Here is a 14,375-nt window from a genome sequence, read left to right on the forward strand (position 1 = left end):
AGGTTGCAGTTTTGTTTGATTTGGGGTTTTTTTTGTTGGGTTTTTTTTTTTTTTTGGGAAGAACTGCAAGACTATTCTCAGTATGACAACACATGCATCTTGCTGCATCATAAATACTTTTTTGGCCCACTATTACTAAAAATGTCTTGCTTTCTAACTACTTTACCACAGGACTTTTATCACGGAATGACAGACACACGGCAACATCCTCCCTGCCCCCAGTAGTGGTTATTTCAAAGATAATATTTTTAAAAGATCTTTTTTCAAGCACTGGTGGGTGTTTGTCCTCTCCTTTTGATGCAGACAAGTAACTGCTACCAGCTTCAACAAAGCTACATATAAGCATCAAGAGATTGCACCCTCCTGGGCTCTATTTATCCAAAATGCCAACGGGATGCTGGGCTGCCTTCGGAAGAGCATTGCCAGCAGTTGAGGGAGGTGAGGCTTCATCCTGCCCCTCTGTTCAGCGCTGCTGAGGCCGCAGCTGGAGTGCTGCGTCCAATGCTGGGCTCCCCAGTGTGAGCCAGACACGGATATACTGGAATGGATACAGCAAAGGGCCATGAAGATGATGGATGGGAGAGGAGGCTGAGAGAGCTAGGATTTTTTAGCCTGAAAAAAGCTCAAGGGGCATCTTGTCAATGTATATACACACTTGATGGAGAGGAGTAAAGACAACAGGCAAGGCTTTTCTCAGTGCTGCCCACTGAAAGTACACTAGGAAATGAAATAGAAGAAATTTCATAAAAACATTAAGGAAATAACTTTTCACTGTGGACTCTTCTTTCTTGGACAGGCTCTAAACCTGACTGGATGATGTCCTGGGCAACCTACTCTAGCTGACCCTGCTCCAAACAGGCTGTCTGGACCAGACGATCGCCACAGGTCTCTGCCAACCTCAATGAATCTGTGCGATACTGTGAGTTCCTGCAATTGTGGAGCCAGTTGTAATGACAATAATACTTTCAGAATTTCAAGCCTAAGAATTCAGGACATCAGACTGCAGTCATATGTATTTTAAATTATTTTCTCCACCAGAGAAGCGGACTTTGATAGTGTGTGTGGATATACAAAGTTAAACTTGCAGAGGCGCGAGGGGAAAGGATAATACTCCCAGATGATGAATTGTATACATCTATCTTCACAAAAGAAGGTGAAGAATTTGGACCACAGTGGCTGTAAGACAAGAAAGAAGAGACATCTCTGACTCCCTTCTTCGTCTTGTCCCTGCCCCAAATGAAACAGTAAGACAACGATGGCCAGCCTGGGTAAGTTGGTAATTCAGGATATAGAACACTATCAAATACAGCCTGGGAATAGATTAAATGTACTTAAACCAAAGAAACAAAACAGAATGATGCTGCAAGATTGCAGCTATGAACATCCCTATTTTGGCTCTTATGGATTAACTAAACTACAGCAGATACAAGATTCTTAGGATAAACAGCTTATGCTTGAATTAGGCTTTCTATAACTTCAGCAGTATAATCAAGTCAGGTTTAACTGTGATTTAACATTGGAACAAATTCCTAACAGAATTGATGCAGTTGCAGTGAACTAAATGGTTCCTAAACCAGTTTAACAGCTACTGGGCAACTGGCACTAGAATTTCAAAAAAGTGAAGAGTGAGTATGTGTTTTTTTGGGCCTTCTTTATGCCAAAGGAATATTGCAGCACATACAGAAGTGACAGTAAGGACACTTAAGACACATTTATACAAACCAATGGGGACACTAGCTTCAAAGTACAGGCACAGCATTGCTTCAATTAATCTTCTCTTACAAATATTTTATGTTGTACTAATGCTACAGGCATCTCTCTCTTTTGGGGAGAGGAGTTTTGGAGAGGGAAGTGAAGAAGTGGGGACAGAGGGATCTACCTCTGGCTTAGGGTCAGGAGTGCTAACACAATTAAGACCTCATACTTTTCAAAGTCTGTCCCATAAAGGTCAGAAGTCAAGAATACTGTGCTGCAAATTAAGACAAATATTTTCCTGAGTGTGGGTTCAACAAGTCTTTATACTATGAAAGAGTAGGAAGAGGAAACATTTAAGTTAGCAAGCAATAAAAATTCTGCAAGTCTCAAGAATGAAAGTAACTGTAGAATAGACTACAAGAGTTGTGAATTGAAGAGCTAGAAAACTAGTTAATAAACAGTATTTCAAAGTAAAATTGTCAAGTGTTAAACCAGGCTTCTAGTAAACATTCCTCTCATACTGAATCATACGAATAAGTAATCTGGAACTTTAATATACATATAAGGCTAATTCTGCTTTCATATGCAGTTGTGAATCCAGGCTGATTCTGATGAAGTCAGTGTTATATCACCATAAAGTGGACTCAGAACTTCTCAAGGATCAGAGCTGGTTAGCGTATGCAGACAGAACTTCTATATCCAGTTTCCAGTTGGCTTGCCTTCATTAGCACAGATGTGAAAAATAAAACTGAAAAAAAACAAAACCAAAAACCCACCCCAGCTGCAGGGGGGTGAGCTACACATCATTTTGGACAGATAGAGCCTTACCTAAACTGAGACAACTTTCAGCATGAAAAAAAGATACAAATTCATTATTTGTATGAAACATGTATTGCAAAACCAATTTGGGTTTCAACAATCTGCAATAACATCCACAGCTATATAGTATTTAAAAAAAAAAACAAGTGTGGTTCTTCTTCCATTCAAGTAAAACCAAAACAAGAGAAAGAAGCTTTAAAAAAAAAAAATCTTAGAAGCAGCAAGTTACAATTCTTTCTGTAATACCACACCTTTTTCATTAACTTGAAGCATTTTCAAGATGTCAAAGATATCAACAATAGTAATTTCAAGTGGCTTTTTTGATAATTATTTTTTGAATGGGTCCAGCCCAGGTCTGCAACCTGTACAGACACGCAGAACAGGAGGAATTGACAATTATTATTAAGAACAGTCACTGGAGCATGTCAGTTATAAAATGACAAAGCAAAGAAAATACCTTCAAATTGTCAACAAACATGGGGTACTGACTGCTAAAGGGCATTTAATATTTTACATAAAAAGGAAAGTTGGGGAAAAAATCAAACAAAAACAACCGTCCAAACCACCAACAACAGGGTCATCACATACAAAGTTCTCTACAAGCTTGGTAATTTCTATATCGCCCTTAGTATGCAGGCTTATGTCTTCTCCACAAGATGCCAAACCACTAACAATTCTGGTTTTATTTAAATGCTTTTAAAAATATTTTAAAAATTACACTGAAGGTCTGTTTCACCTATGAATAAACCACTAATGCACCCCTTCAGAACAGAAAAGTGTGCATATGCAAGTCAGTTCAGGCGCTTTTTCTGCTACCTTTCGGAAAGCAAAGAACATATTTTCAAGGAAAACTAAGCAGCAGCAGCAGCAGCGTGTTCTGTCATTAAATCAAATTTAGTTTCATAGTTGAAAAAGTTACTGTTTTTAAATTCGTATTTTGCTAAATCACCATTTCCTAATGCTTTGTAATAAAACACAAGGCCCAGTCCTGGGCTCCTCGCTCTGGTGGTCCTACTACAAAGTTCTGCAGGAGCAAGGTGTTCAGATTCAATTAAGGCTCAAAATAAGCTACATAGTGTTTTGTGCAGCTGACTCTCAAGAATTAACAGAACATTTTAAATTCTCTATGAAGTGGAAAAAGTTAAAAAATAAAAATTCAAATTCCAAGCAATCTCTGTAAAAATCTAGAGCTCAGTAACAGGTGCCTTCACAGTCTGTAAGCAGATCTGATTTCTGATGCTGAGAACAGATGACATCCTCCCATCTACACCAATGTAAGCAAACAGTACCTCCACGACCTCCAGTGAAGCTACCTCAGCACAAAACTGGCATAACAGGATAAAGTAATTAGGGCTGAATGCTCTGAAGCTTAAAAAATGATTTTCCTGAAACACTGGCAGAATGTTTTTCTAATGCCCATCCTGGTTGTGGTCAGAGCAACTGCTTAAAGTTCACGAGCTTCTCCTACTTTTTTTTTTTTTAAATTTAAAGGCTATAATTATCCCAAATCATATTATGACTGTATCACTATGAAGTTGCCTTTCTTTTACTGTTTAATGTTCATACTAAATTCTACTGTTTGTGCACAGCAGTTAGTTGCAGGGACTTTTGGAAAGAGAGTCTGATTCCTCAGACTCTTTCTGTCTGTGCAAAAAAGGGTGCTGAGCACTGTATGTGTGATCTGAAAGACATTTATATTCGTATTTACAGAAGTAAATGGCTAGAGGAAGGGGCAAAGTACAAGATGGGCTCATAACATCCAATAAATTTGAGCTGATCTTTTCAGCCAGGCTGGAAAAGGCTGACCCTCTTTCAGATAAACGAGGTAAAGCATTGTTTCAATACCAGATAAATAAGATATATAGCACCTAATGTGGCATTTGTGCAAGTTTTACTCAGTAAAATTAAAGAGTTACAGCCAACAGGGTTTCAGATTTTTTGAACCAAATTTAAACTGAAACTAAGCCATGTTTTGAAAGAGCTAAAGCATTAGAGTGTACTGACTGCTGAGTAATATATATACAAGGGTAATTTTACTCTGGAAAGTATGACCAAGGTTAGCAGGAGTTAAAATATCCACATGAATGAAAAAGAAAATGTAACAGTCAATAAGAAGAGTAATGGGAAGCCTATTAGACTACTCCAAAACATTTAGTAGAACTAAGGAAATGAAACTTCACATTCCCCATACTATTCTTGGAACTTCCATAGTTTTCACCAAAACGGGTTCCCCCCCTGCCCAAGATCAAGTCTCCATCTGTGCAGTAATCGACTGCAGGACCTTGACTATGAAAGTGTCTTGAAAGACCAAAGTCTTGGCTTTACAATCCCCAAAGCCTTTCACAACATAATTGATTGCACATTTTTAATATATTAAAATTTGCTAAATGAAGCCAACCACTCATTACCTCATCAGTACAGCCTGCACAAAGTACAGTTTATTTATATACTTATATTCTAATCTAACACCAGCTGTCAGCATATTTTATATTACATGTGGTATTGCACTTTCTGAGTGGCACCTTGGTGCGTGTTTGCAAGTGAACGAGCTGAACCCCTGAAAGCCCTAGACCTCTGGAATTCACTCCAAGTGCTGCCAATCTAGCAAGTTTAAAATGTTAGGGTGAACATCACCCTTAGAATCATGGGCTTCACTAGTTAAAAAACCTGTTTAATATTTAAAAAAACAGTCCTACCTGAAGTTGTGCATAAGGGCAATCTGAAATCCTCGGTACTCTCAACGGTTTTAAAAAGTGGTGCCAATTTAGTTGATTGCACACATCATAACTGCGTTAGAGGACAACAACTAGATTTACAAATATACATTACACACACACACACAAAAGACAAAGCTATAAAATGTTTGGTAACTCCACATGCTTTGAGCTAGCCAATGTATCTGCTGTATGTTGAACTGCTTATTACTGATCATATTGAAAATCTAAATTGCTATTTCTGATGTATCTGTTACTGGATTAAACAACCACTTCCAAAGGAGGAAGAAAAATGAGAAATGGTGGACCCAGAGATTGAGGGTTTAAACGAACGTTCCTTGAATAGCCAGCATATCTCTTCAGTAACGTGAAGAGCGATGCACAAAAATTTTTGAAGAGACTTAGGCCAAGTTCACCTCTGGCATCAGTGGGTGCATCTCCCACTACTTCAACAGTACTTGTGTCCTCTTTCACCAGGGCTGAATTTGGTCCTAGGAGTATATCTGGTCACCTTCAGTGACGTTAATGGAAACGGGAGTCTTGGACAGATAAAACTGGGCTGCAAAATTAAAAGAGTGAATATTGGACAAATCATGTAAATAAAGAATATATATTAATAATAGTTCCTATTATATAAATAGCCTTTATAAAAAAATAATCTTTCAATAATTTTAATAACTCACCTTTCTTTAGGTTCTGGAAAACATGTATGAAAAAAATCTATTCAGTTCAAGTTAGATTAAAGCAAACCTAAGATGAACACTACAACTCTCCGTTGCACTAAACCCAATTCTGACCATTCCATTTCCAGCTTAGTCAGTTTTTTGGGATGATAGGGAGTTTCTTTGTGAAGGAATGAATTGCACCCCTAGAAATACTGAGCAGAAGAAACACCATGCTGAGTGGCCCTATTCCCTACTGCTTTCAGAAACTGTGCAGGTGACGGACCCAGAAATCATAGTGTCACCTAAACCCCGTAAATGTTAATGCCTCTGAGCACATTTAAAAGGCACTGTCCTCTCACTATTATGTTTAGATCTTTGAGCTTAAAACTCCTTCCCTTCAAACTATGCTACATTTAAATATTTGCTATCACTTGAACTGTCTTTCCACTCTGCTCAATCCAGCATAATCTCTACCTGCTGTACCAGATCTAAGTTAATATGTGATGGACTCTATGTTCATGCTAGCACTATTTTCTTTTTCCTTCTAATTTATCCTATCAAATGAAAAAAGGAAACATTCTTCCAAGTTTACCTTTTTGGGCTTAAGGCATAACATGAAGTCACACATCATACTAAAGCTTAATTTTTGAAGTGTACGATTTTAGTGCTATCTGAAACCCTGTTTTACATTATTTTCTGACAGTTGTCTGAACAGTTCATCTCTTTTCTTGCCATAAATTCTAATGTTATCCGTGGTTTGTGCAATTCCTATGCAACCAGTCTTTGCTGCTAACGGGTATTAACAGTGCAGTACCCACAAATTGGGCTATCAGTTCTTGTTTTCTTTGCTTTCATTTCAGTTCAAAGCATGTTGCTTTATTGTGTGGAAGATCCAGTCCATTTTTGTTGTCCAGCCACCATGGTGAGCATCATTCATTTGCTTCATGAAGTACTCAAGAGCTTCCTGCTCAGTTTTGTCCAATGCAAGGGTCTTTCGAATGTATGCAATATCATCAAAGGACTGCAGTTCTGGCATTCCTGAACCAAGCATCATGGAGAAAAGATTTATGAAGAGATTGGCATGCTGCCGGATTGCTAGATAAGCCTTATAACACATCTCCTGAAACCTGGAAGAGACAGGGGAAAAAAATTAGCGTATCTTCCCATTAGATGCATAATACTTCTCACTTCCAAAACAGTTTTCAGGTAACCACACAGGCTTAATCTAATAAAAACACCACAGTGTTGCTGAGAAAATACCCTTATGTATATTTCTGTAAGAACTGGTAGTGGTCAGATGAACCTCAAGACAGGCTACCTAGCCTTAAACCTCATCTGCAATTCATTATGTTCCACACGATGTTATAGTTCACAGAGCCATTTTAGCGATTTCTACTGATATTTCAGATTTCAAAGCACATTTCCTGGTATACTGCTGCAAACAGTGATTCCTGACTACCACCAGGAACACAGCTCTCTCCTGTAGTTTAACAAGGGCACTAGCTGTTGCTCTGGATAGATACTCTGGAGAATGCATTGAAGACGGGCATTTACTGTATCACAACATTGGGTGAGAAATGCCCATTTACGCCGAAATTGCTAATTTAAGTCGGGTTAAGAAAACAAAAATGCAAAAAAAAATTACTGCAGCATTCCTACAGACACTATCTGCCTTCCCTCCCTGCAAAATAATGAATTAAGATTAAAATTGAAACCTCTCAAAGACTGTATCTCTGGAAAGACAGATTAAAAATGACAACAGCAGAATTTATTTATGTATTTATTTATGTATTTATTTATTATTTTCCTTTCTTAGCAGGTTCTGCAGAATATCACAAATGACACAGGGCACCTGAAAAGCTGATACTATGGCAACTATAGGAGAGAAATATTGCTGAGTGACCAGCAAGGCTATGATGTGCATTACACCTGACATTTAAGAATTCTCAAGTTATTGCAATTACGCAATCCCAAGAGGATTTTAAGTGTTAAATAAAAGGAAAAAATCACATATTTAAACATTTATCTTTATACACGTGTGCTGGCCCTTCAAAGCTAAAGTGAGGTTTCATGAACCAAAGACCTTGTAAGTGCCAAGATCACCTACTGAGTTACAAGTGGATGGCTGATCTTCAACTGAAGAATTAGAACGGACCCACTGCATGCCAATTAAAATGCTACTTTTCAGTTAAAAAGTTCAACTATTAATGGTCACCAGTCGTAAACTGCATTTTAGGTACAAAATATTCTGGAAGTTAAACACTTAAAAAAAGGCTCACCTTTCAAATTCCCTTGTTTTGGTACACTCTTGGGCTCCTTTACTAATCACTATTAAAAAGTCTTGTGTTAAGACAAATGGCACACGTTCTCTTTTATAACCAAATTTTTTCTTCTTGTGATCGAGGAAGTGCCCAAAGTCAATATGAAACAGCTTAGAAAAACAGAAAGGTATTTTAAGATTAGAAATTTCTTGTTTAAATGATGTCATAATAAATTTGATAATTTATTTATAGTTCAGATGTTTGGGTTTTATTTTCAAATAAACTCATATGAAACTGAGAGATCACATTAGAGAAACATCTTACCTGTCCGTCATCTTTTACCATGATGTTACTATTGTGGCGATCACCAATGCCCAGTATAAAGGTAGCCACACAGTAGCCAGCACAAGAACGTGTAAACAAGTCAATAGCTGCGTCATACCTATTGAAAACAAACAAAGGAGATATTTTCCTATAGATATTCTACTATTACAAAAGTGCATATTTTTTTTCCCTTCTCATAAAGGAGGAACCAACTTCTCCTATTGTATCTCAATGAAACAGAGTTCCTGGACTTCAATAAAAGTAAGGAAGAAATTCAGCATACTCTGGGAACAGAAGTACTTACAGTTAGATCACAGAAGAGTAAACCGCTATTAAAGTGACTGTCGCCTCTTTTCAAGGCCAGCGGTTTTCATTTTGATAAGCTGCTGTTAAGTTACACACTTAAGCCATATCGGCACAGTTCTATCCCCAACTTATGCTTTAACACTGAGAAGTCACACAGCCACTCACTAGAAGAGCTGCAGGAAGGAATAACAGGTAAATGGGGAAAGGGGGGGGGTTGGGTGGACATAGGATGGGACAATGGACACGACCCAAACCAGATGGACATATTTTCCACTTGATGAACTTTAGTCCTCTTCAAATTTCCATCAGAAAGAGCACATGACAAGAAGAACAAGCAACAAGAAATCTCACATTTCTCCTTTGTTCTTGTCCTTGAGCCACTGATGCAATGTATGGCTGTTGAACTGCAATGCTCCTTTTAAGCCTCCTTTACACTGAATCTGCATGATCGTATGAGAGCTCCTCACTACCTCGATGAGTCCCACACAGTCACCAATAGACAAACACCCATAAGGCAACATCCTGAAAAATGGAAGGGTTTGTGTTTTTTTTCACAGAATAAAGTTTTAAAATAGCAAGCAACAGGCATATTTTATAACTCTTACCAAGTAAGCGTTGTCTGAGAATATTTTTCTAATGTTTTACACGTGCGTTACCATTAGTCTTATGGAAAAAATGTACCAGATATCAGTACAGTAAAATGCTAGCCACTGTATCCACCAAAATAGCTCTTCAGTTTTCAAAGAATCATAGAATAAGATCATCAAGTCCAACCGTCAGCCCAGCACCACCGTGCATACTAAGCGATGTCCCCTTTTGTATCAGGACAAAAGTTTAAGGCAAAATTTTATTAACATATTCTTGAAAGCCTTGGGGAATCCACTGAAAAAGCCCTTAAAAAGGCACTCAGCATGATTTGACAAGATCTACTGAACTATATTCAAAGCAAAGTAATAGAGAGAATTTAAGTACCGAGAAAACAAATGCTGAGATTTCATGGGTTACTATAAACAAGCAGCAGGTAACACTCCACATAAAACTAGCCCAGGATCTTCAAAATGAGTCTCTGAATTGGACTTGAACAGATTACAAAACAGTAACTGGAACCTATAGTCAGCAACATTATGATTTATCCAGATTATAAAGGACTAACTGTAAACAGTTGTTTTAATCATAGACTCTTTAGAGATCATCATAAATCAGGGTTTTTGTAATCTGCATGTGAAAATCAAGAGATGTATAGTTTCATGGCCTTAGTGGGATAAGTCGCAATTTCTAGATCCTCAAAAGATTTTTTGTCCACCAGTGTAATCTGTAGCTTGCTCAGGAGCCAGAGTCCATCAGCTGCCTCATCTTGCAAGCTCATCTCAGTCATTTGGTTTAGCAGATGGACAGCTGGGAGTTTTTGTTGGTTTTTTGGTTTTTTTTTTAAATCACCTTGTCACACCACAACTATTTAACTTCTCTTCTAAAGCTCCATGCTGCTTCTTTAAGAATGGTGGCAAGAGGTGGGAGAGAATGTATTTTTGCACATTTCCATAGCTGGCTCCTCTTTGAGACACAGGCACTGAGAACTGGAACTCGGCAAACCATTCTTGGACAAAGCATAATTCTCATTACACTACTAGAGACAAAACAGTTGCCGAGATGCAACTGTTGGGAGATGATGCAGACCAATAGGTCTTTTGTTAGATGACAATGAAGTGAGAACTAGGGGTGCAAATAACATACTTGGTTTGACAGTATCTGTTGGCAGCTCTGGTACACCACTGCCTAAAAACATACTGTACAGCAAACACATGTTTGGAAACGTAGCCTGTCGCATCGGTTTTCCAGAAGCAGAATATTTTATACTGACTGGCATTCTGCAGAAGCTCCTGTACCCACTGACTATCTAGAGGTGGAAAAGCTGCAGACATATCTGACTCGGTCATACATACTTTGTGTACTGAAATGAAAATACCGACTACAGAGAGTCACTGCTTAAGGGGGCTGCAAGTTTGGTAGTTCAAAGCAAATCCTACATACACCATCAGCAGACCAGTGTGCGGCTAGTCGGTAATAGCTCTTGTAGACATTCCTGGTATGTAGAATGTGACTCAAGTATTTTCCAAATATGATCTTATCTTTATGGAATCCAGTAGTTTAGTTAACTAAACATTCTTTTAAAAAAATTTAAAAATCACTCTAACATGTACAAACATGCCTATTTATAGCATTTTATTTATTACCCTTGGGAGAACAGAAGCGATCTCTGGCAACAAATCAATGCAAATCCCATTAAGAACAGTACTGCCTGAGAACGACCTCTAATGCTTACCGAAGATCAAGACCCTGATTTTGCCAGATGTTTTCCATAATTCTAATTATCTGAAGTGTCAGCATGTCCTGACGCAAGTCTGGAATAGTCAAAAACATACAGATTGCAAATTTCGTAACACCAGAACATATTGTTACGTCTTATTTTACTTTTCACTCAAAAAGTATGTCTAAGGGAAATGAGGATTGCATAGTTCAGTCTAGGTTTTGTTCTCTCAACAGAGAAAAGCAGACATTAAATACTTGAGAATGAACATAAATTTGCGGTGGTGATTTCAGAGCTGTTTAAAAATATACACTAAATACATGACAATGGAATTACAGATCACATATCTGTAGTAGCTTGAAGATATTTCCCAGTAAAAAAACCAAAACATTAAATGGTATCGTGTACCACTTCAACAGACGAGGCATCTTAGAACATACAACATCTGTATATGACTGAGACAAACACTTATGTGTGCATGCTTAATATTTCTGGAAAAGAAGATTGCTTTGCTGAGATGATTTTTAAGATTTTTTTTTTAATATTTAAGATTTTTCAAAAATACTTTATATGCTTAGAAAAAATACTGAACAATACATTACAAAGACAAACACATATGTAGCTTTTGGATGACACTTATTTTTCCTTACCATCTCCATTCTTAAAGATTATCTCGTTGTTCTGAAATAACAACTCGGACATAATATCTGGGTTTTCCCAGTTCAACCACAGGGGCCTTTTTGCAGATGACATTATCCTGCACTCCTCAAGCCTAGAAAAGAGGTAAGGTTTCTATGAAATAGGCACAATTTCATTCCCATGCCATGTTCCTGTAATACTACAAAGTTCTGCCTGTTTTCTGCAAACTCTTTGAAACTGAAGATTCACGGGTAACTGACAATCAGGCACTTTTACTTTCAGCTTCAAACTTAAATTAGTAAGTTCAATGTTAACCATTTGTTAAGCCCATCAGAAAACCAGCCTATATTGTAATCTTCCTCTGGCAGTGCATGTTCCTTACAAATGGAAAAAGGATTGCAGTCCTGTCAGCTAAAAGGAACAGCCACCTGTCCTGTTGCTCCTTAATTTGTTAAGCCGTTAAGATGGAAAGTACTTTACTCTCTATGAATTACTCTGCTACAAATTATATTCAGTTAACTTTGAAGTTACTAATACTTAATATGTCAACATTTAACCTTAACATCGTTCATTTGAACATGACTAAGCTTTTACTTAAATATCAAGACAAACTTTAAAACTGAAGACAATACCGAAGATTTCCCAGTTGATGTGCAGGATTAAGAGGAGAGATAAAACCTTGTAAAGCATCCATAAAATCTGGCCGTCTCATTTGTTCAACAAGAAACTTCATCTGTACCTGATAAATAATCACATTCAGATTTTGAGAACACTAATTATATGTACACGAAAGCAAGTATCAGATTTTAGGCTTGCTTTTAAAGCATGGTTTTGCACAGTTCCAACATAAGTAACTCCACTTAGCCACATTTTACACAAACTGAAACCCTTAAGAGGAAGACAATGGCAACGCACACAGAAAACATTACAGCTTCTAGGATAATAATACTATCTACTGCAGTTAGCATTAATAATTTTCTAGTTAATAAAATTAGATACAGTCCTAAGTAATTCCTGTGACTCAACAGCAATAGTTTTGGTATGTGGACGACTTATGAATACCTTCTGGGTCTCATCTTTTTTTTCCTGCTTGAGAATATCTGTGAGGTTAATCAACTTCTCCATAGCCTCCACCTGCCTGCTCAGATGCTTTAGGTACATTCCACACGCTCGACAATAGGACTCCAGAAGTAAACCAAACCTCTGACTTACAGTTTTATTGTGCATTTCAGACCTACACAGAGAGGAAGAACAGTTATAGCGTAAACACAAGACCACTTAAAGGTGCCAGAAATGAAGCTATACCTGTAACATCTTCCCAAGTGCTGCTTATGGATCCTTCTTTTCAGATAAATAACTTGTGTTGACCTCCCAAAAGTCATCTCATTTTGACTGGACTGATCAAACTTCAGTACCCTTTATAACTAATTCAGAACTCAGTTTTTAGGCTTTTCCCCCATTCCTTCTTGCTCTATCCTTACTTTTTCTACCTCTGGCCTTTATTTAAAATACACGCTTCATAGAAACTCTGTAGTAAACTTCAAGCTTTCAATTCAAGTTCCAGATTTCTTTACAGAGAGCAAAACTAATCTGTTTCATTTTCTCCTTGTCTCATCTAGCCAATCTCAGGCTCTGCCCCTCCTTCTTCTTACATACTCTCAGTCCTTGCACAGTCCTAAAATACATTCCCTCAAACAAGTTATTGAGGCAACTTATTCCATTCTCCTTGGTGATTACCAAGGGCAGTAGAAAACTGAAAGCACAACAACAATTCCTTGATCCTATTTCTGTGCCTGATCACACTATATCAGAACAGCACTTTCACATGAGACCTAGCTACAACCCAGCATGCTGTACACTGATCTATGTTCAGCTTTCCCAACACCAGGAATTACAAAGGAAGCAAGGAAGAACACTGAGATATTTCTGTTATCAAGCTCTATATAATCTTTAATAAGCATGTATGAACAGTTATTTTTCAGAGCCTTTTCCAGTCAAATTAGGTGGCCTTCTTTAGGCCTCAACTATTTTTAAAATTCTCTGGAAAGGACTGGTGGGGGAATGTGGCACGCAAAATGAAGTTCAAATAGCAGAAATTGGTCAAAGGTGTAAACAGCTAACAACACCAGAGGCATCCAGCAATCTTAGTCAGACTACTCTGCTTTTAGAATAATCATCATTATCTAAAAAGAAATACAAGACTAAAGTATCTATTATTAACTACCTTTTGAAACCGCAAGAGATGACTTCTGTTGCCAAACTATGCATTCAAACTCTTAACCGATATAAACGAAACTTTATTTTAAGTGACAATATTTCCCTAGAAAAGGGCGTTTAGTGTGCCAAAACTTTGGACCAACTAGTTGTATACAACTAACAGGAATCCCACCACCTCTTAAGATGATATTAAGCTTACTTTAAATGCCAAAAGAAGAAGTGTCCTATCCTTTGATTGGTCAGTGCCTTCTTGAGTAGAAATCTCACAAGCTGATTATCTAAATACTGTTCATATTTCAGAACCTAGTTAAGGATAAAAAGAACACAAAATATTAGCTGCAGTTATTACTTCTATGAACCATATACAGATTAAAGACAATTAAATAAAAAGCTATCTATGTTTTACATTATATTTTGTAGAATGACTGAT

The 14,375-nt window shown here is 37.5% G+C and overlaps 1 protein-coding gene and 1 long non-coding RNA gene across 5 annotated transcripts in view; one reads left to right on the forward strand and one right to left on the reverse strand.

Moving 5' to 3' along the window:
• Window positions 1-1,128: 1,128 nt before the first annotated feature.
• Window positions 1,129-8,162, forward strand: LOC128853087 (uncharacterized). Its single transcript, XR_008451327.1, has 3 exons — window positions 1,129-1,268; window positions 6,754-6,815; window positions 7,710-8,162. It is a non-coding gene; the product is annotated as an uncharacterized LOC128853087 (long non-coding RNA).
• PIK3CA (phosphatidylinositol-4,5-bisphosphate 3-kinase catalytic subunit alpha) overlaps window positions 6,750-14,375 on the reverse strand; it is a 38,956-nt gene continuing 31,330 nt past the window's right edge. For all 4 annotated transcript variants that reach the window (XM_054075027.1, XM_054075026.1, XM_054075025.1 and 1 more), the window contains exons 13-21: window positions 14,145-14,248; window positions 12,791-12,962; window positions 12,361-12,467; window positions 11,740-11,861; window positions 11,105-11,183; window positions 9,136-9,306; window positions 8,479-8,596; window positions 8,173-8,324; window positions 6,750-7,020 (exon numbers count right to left, since the gene is read on the reverse strand). In XM_054075027.1, coding sequence (XP_053931002.1) covers window positions 6,750-7,020; window positions 8,173-8,324; window positions 8,479-8,596; window positions 9,136-9,306; window positions 11,105-11,183; window positions 11,740-11,861; window positions 12,361-12,467; window positions 12,791-12,962; window positions 14,145-14,248 — 1,296 coding nt within the window. The remainder of the gene's footprint in view (window positions 7,021-8,172; window positions 8,325-8,478; window positions 8,597-9,135; window positions 9,307-11,104; window positions 11,184-11,739; window positions 11,862-12,360; window positions 12,468-12,790; window positions 12,963-14,144; window positions 14,249-14,375) is intronic.

Source organism: Cuculus canorus, chromosome 9 (genome assembly GCF_017976375.1).
Source record: "Cuculus canorus isolate bCucCan1 chromosome 9, bCucCan1.pri, whole genome shotgun sequence".
NCBI lineage: Eukaryota > Metazoa > Chordata > Aves > Cuculiformes > Cuculidae > Cuculus > Cuculus canorus.